The following is a 4,692-nucleotide window of genomic DNA, read 5'->3' as shown; positions in this document are numbered from 1 at the left end:
ACAGACTCAAGATTTCTTATGTGTGTGTTATACATATATAGTTATATATAACATATATATTTGTGGATAGCCAGGGCTACACAGAAAAACTCGGTCTCAAAAGACAAAACAAAATAATTTATAAATGGCTCACTGTGGCTCCTGTCTATAATTCCAGCACTCAGGACGCTCTGGGAGAGGACACCTGAGCTACAGTAAGACCCTGCCTCAAGCACTACCATCAACAACTGTTGGGGTTTAAATTAAGGTTATATGAGGATAGAATGAATTTGTGACACAGGCATGAGAACACCCCATGTTGTCATATATATAATCACAATACTATTAAGAGAGATATTTGTGAGCTAGCTCAGTGGGTAAAGAAGCTGATGCAAGCCTGAAGACCCAGTTTAATCCCTGGGACCCACGTGGTAGGGGAGAATCAACTCCACAAAGATGTCCTCTGACCTTCACCATGTACCTACCATGCAAATGCATTCACCCACACAATGAACACACATGTATACATACAAATCAATACATTTGTACATGATAAAATGTTTTAGAATATTTAAGACAGTTGGACAGTAAGTATTATGCCGGTTAATACCAGCACTTGCAAGGCTGAAGAACACTAAATAAATAAATAACATTAAAAAAAAATTAATGACACTCCCTCATTCTTTCTAAGTTTCTTTTTGTTTTCTTTTTTCTTTCTTTTGAGACATACATGTCTCACTTTGTACAATGTAGTAAGGAGATTAAAGGCCTGTGCTACCACACCCTTACATTACTGGAAATTTCTGATCCAGGTAACTTGACTGTAAATTTAACAAAAATCTAGACTGTCTCCCTGAACTAGGAGACAAAATAAATTTCAGCCAGGGATAATGGTGCACACCTTTAATCCCAGTACTCTGCAGGCAGAGAAAGGCACATGTGAGTGTGAGGCTAGCCTGGTCTATATAGTGAGTTACATGCCAGCCAGAGCTATACCGTGAGACCCTATTTCAAAAATAAGTAAACAAGTAAAAAGTTTCTATTTGATATACCTGCAACATAAAAATAGATGAAATGATGGCCTAAGCCAATGCTTTCTTCTCTAAGATCAGGGCCCACATGTTATACAATTCATTTAGCTAAGACCTTTCCCTCCCTGAACCTTTGGTCAAGTTTGCTTAAGGCAGTCATTAATGAACACCCCCATCTTCTTCAGCAATACATCCAGCTGCTTCAATCATGTTCACTGTGCTAGATCTACAGGGTTTGAGAGCTTCTCCAAGGAGGGCTCAATGACGGTGGAAGTTTCACCCCAACTTTTTCTTTTTAAATGTAAAAAATTATTTTATGTTACGTGTATGGGTGTTTTGCCTGCATGCACATTTTTGCACTACAAGAGTGCCAGGTGCCAGTGGAGGCCACCTGGTATCAGATTCACTAGAAATGTAATTATAGATAGTTGTGAGTGGTCATGTGGGTGCTGAGACCGGGACCGAGGTCCTTTGGAAGGGCAGTCAGTGCTCTTAACCATGTCCTGACCAATCTCTCCAGACCCAACAAAAACTTTTCAACAACCAACTAAAGCCAGGGGGCAGTCTCTGCTTTACAGACTACTGAAAAGATACGGCCCAAATACACAGGCAGTTCTTGCCACAGTCAGGGGGCAGGCCGAGGAAAAGAGGAAGAGCACCAGGGAAGAACAGGAGAGCCTCAGACTCAGAGGCTCTTCATTTCCTGAGTGCAGGATGTTTCACGACAAAAGCTTTATCAGTTAATTACCTGTGAGCAGCCACTGCCCAAAGACCAACTGAGCACACTGCAGATGGCCCAAGGGACTGGAAATGTCCAGTGACAGAGCACCTTCCTAACATGTACAAAGACCTGGATTCGATCCCCAGCATGGCCGGGGGTGGGGGCGTGGGGGCAAAGGGGAAAGGGAGGGAAGGCATTCGGCTCCCATCACCGTTACCTACTGACCGTTTTATACCGAAGATAACATTCCTCGAAATCTTCAAATTCTATCTTGCACTCTTTTTTAGCCCGGGTAGCACCGATGCCATGTGCACACTCTATCCACTCTTTTTCGAAAGCATGGCATCGGGAGGGAATCTTGAAGGGCTGCTCAACACTTTGGAATACGAAGTGGCGATCGAGGCTAATGCCCAGCTTTTTCTGCACATCGAAGAAAGGCATGGCTACAAACGATAAGAAAATAAGAGTGTAATAAAATGAGATGCTTCTGAGAAAAAAACAAGACAGTTCATCTGTGAAGTCCTGGTCCCGAAATCTCTTCTCACCAACCATTTTTTTTAAAGATACTACCTGATCTCGCCCAGACTGCCTTCAAGTCACTAGTGTAGTCAAGGAGGGCCTTGATTTCCTCATCCTCCTGCCTCTACCTTCCATGTGCTGAGATTACCAAACGTTTTTTATCAGACAAGTTCTCCAAGTTGAATAACTAGGGGTCTTTCACAAAACTCATGGAAAACTCTAGTTTATATGTGTGTGTGTGTGTGTATAGTGAAAAAATTGTTTTGACTCAAGAAAACAACCAAAAAAACAAAAACAAAACCCCATCAACCAAGAAAACAAAAACCAGAAGTGTAAACACACATTTTCTTACATTCTCCTATATACTCTTTCCATCCTGACCTGGATGACACTTCTCTTTGGAAGCTCTTTTGACTCTAGGGTGTCTCCTTTCACAGAAGCAGTCTGCCCTGGGCTGGAGAGATGCTTAGTAGTTAAGAGTACATGCTGTTCTAGCAGAGGACGCAGGTCTGGTTCTCAGCAACCAAGCTGGGGGCCGTTCACAACCAACCGTAGCTCCAGCTTCAGGGGAATATGATGCCTCTGGCCTCACAGAGCAGCTACACTTACATGCCCATATTCACACATCCACACATAATTAAAAATTAAACTAAGGCTGGGTGGTGGTGGCGCACGCCTGTAATCACAGCACTCGGGAGGGCGGAAAGGCCAAGGCAGGAGTCCGGCACAGGACGGAGATGACTTAGAGGGCCGGCGGGGAAGGGGGAGACATTCTCAGAGCCCGGGCCACCCACAGCGAAAGGGAGTTTGTCAAGGAGACGTCTTTGCGAAGCACCTTGGCTGTGCGGACACAGCAGCACCTACCGCACCACAGAAGTGCCCTTGTAGGCTCCCTGGGCGCAGAACACGACAGCCGGTTTCGGGGTGACACAGGCGCCTGCCGTAAAGGACACTCGCCGTGCGACGTTTACAGCGCGACGCCGCAAGCCGATCGCCGGCCGTGCCCCTGCGGGAGCCGCAAAAACCAAGCTCGCCGATCTGCTCCTGCGCACCCAGCGGCCCCGCCTCCAGATGCTGACCGTGGATTAACTGACCTTTCTTTAGGCGACTATGGCCGTAGTGTGTTTTCGCTCTCAGCACTGTCCGAGGTTACACTTGGGAACGATTATTCCTTCTCTCACTCCAAGCACACGCAGTTGCTCTGCCCGTGGGCCGTGGCCCCAAAGCACGTGTGTCATTCCATGTTTCTTAGCTCAGGGTGCCTGTTTCCCTATTAGTAAACGTGACTGCCAGCTGGAGAGAGAGCTCAGAGGTTAAGAGCGCTTCTTGCTCTGGCAGAGGAAGCCGAGTCCCAACATGTTTTATTGATTTCGGCGACACCAGGAACATACACGTGATACAGAATGCATACAGACAAAACACTCATACACATAACAAAGTCAACCTTTTTTTTAAATATTTAAATATTTATTTATTATGTATACAATATTCTGTGTGCATGCTTGAAGGCCAGAAGAGGGCGCCAGACCTCTTTACAGATGGTTGCTGGGAATTGAACTCAGGACCCTTGGAAGAGCAGGCAATGCTCTTAACCACTGAGCCATCTCTCCAGCCCCAACAAAGTCAATCTTAAAAGAAAGTTAATAGCGGCTAGCACGAGGTGCATGCCTTTAGACCCCAACACTTGAGAGGCGGAAGCAGGTGGATCTCTTGAGTTCCAGGTCGCCAGGACTACAAATAGCTATAGAGCTGCTATAGACATTGGTTTAGACTGTGACATGGTGAAAAAAAGTTCTTTAATTCCAGTTCTCTGGAGGGAAAGGCAGCCGGGTCTTTGAGTCTGAGACCAGTCTGGTTTACAAAGAGTTCCAGGACAGTCAGGAATATACAGAGAAACCCTGTCTGGGGGTTCAGGAGGAGGGGCGGGTGGACAGACACAAGAAGAAAAAGAAAAAATTTTCTTCGATGTTACCAGAGAATATCTGCATAAAAGCAATCAGGAAGCTGAGACAGAAGGCTGCCTGCGAGTTCAAGGCCAATTCAAGGCCAGCCTGGGCTATGTAGCCAGATCCCTTTCGCCCCCAAAAAACGTTTCTGTAGAAAATTCCCAAGATCCATAATATTAATGTCAATCACTCCAACTTGCTCTACCCACCCTTTTCCATCAGCTAAATGCTCCACGTGAAAAGTTTCAATCCAATTCGTTTGCTGAGCACTCAATGTGTGCCCAGCAAAACACTAGCTCATTATGGATAGCTGGCGTGAACCCTGCTACCAAGTTCGAATAGCAAGGAACTGACGACCCTGCTTTCAGACCAACTCCTTTTGTTTTCTCTTGCAAACCTGGGGCTAGAACCCAGGTCATCATATGCTAGCACATGCCCATCACTGAGCTACACTCCCCAGCCACCTCTTTCTTTCTTTCTTTCTTTCTTTCTTTCT

The 4,692-nt window shown here is 45.7% G+C and overlaps 1 protein-coding gene across 2 annotated transcripts in view; it reads right to left on the bottom strand.

Annotated features, from left to right (window-relative positions):
- The window catches only part of Ndufs5 (NADH:ubiquinone oxidoreductase subunit S5), a 4,927-nt gene extending 1,698 nt beyond the window's left edge, over positions 1-3,229 (bottom strand). The window contains exons 1-2 of one of the 2 annotated variants that reach the window (XM_005353284.2): positions 3,115-3,229; positions 1,957-2,174 (exon numbers count right to left, since the gene is read on the bottom strand). In XM_005353284.2, the coding sequence (XP_005353341.1) occupies positions 1,957-2,172 (216 nt within the window). In that variant the 5' untranslated portion in view covers positions 2,173-2,174; positions 3,115-3,229. Of the gene's footprint in view, positions 1-1,956; positions 2,175-3,085 lie in introns of both variants that reach the window. The other variant, XM_005353285.3, reaches the window with a different exon arrangement.
- Positions 3,230-4,692: the final 1,463 nt, after the last annotated feature.

Source organism: Microtus ochrogaster, chromosome 10, assembly GCF_000317375.1.
Source record: "Microtus ochrogaster isolate Prairie Vole_2 chromosome 10, MicOch1.0, whole genome shotgun sequence".
Taxonomy (NCBI): Eukaryota; Metazoa; Chordata; class Mammalia; order Rodentia; family Cricetidae; genus Microtus; species Microtus ochrogaster.
This window is presented reverse-complemented; position numbering and strand designations above follow the sequence as displayed.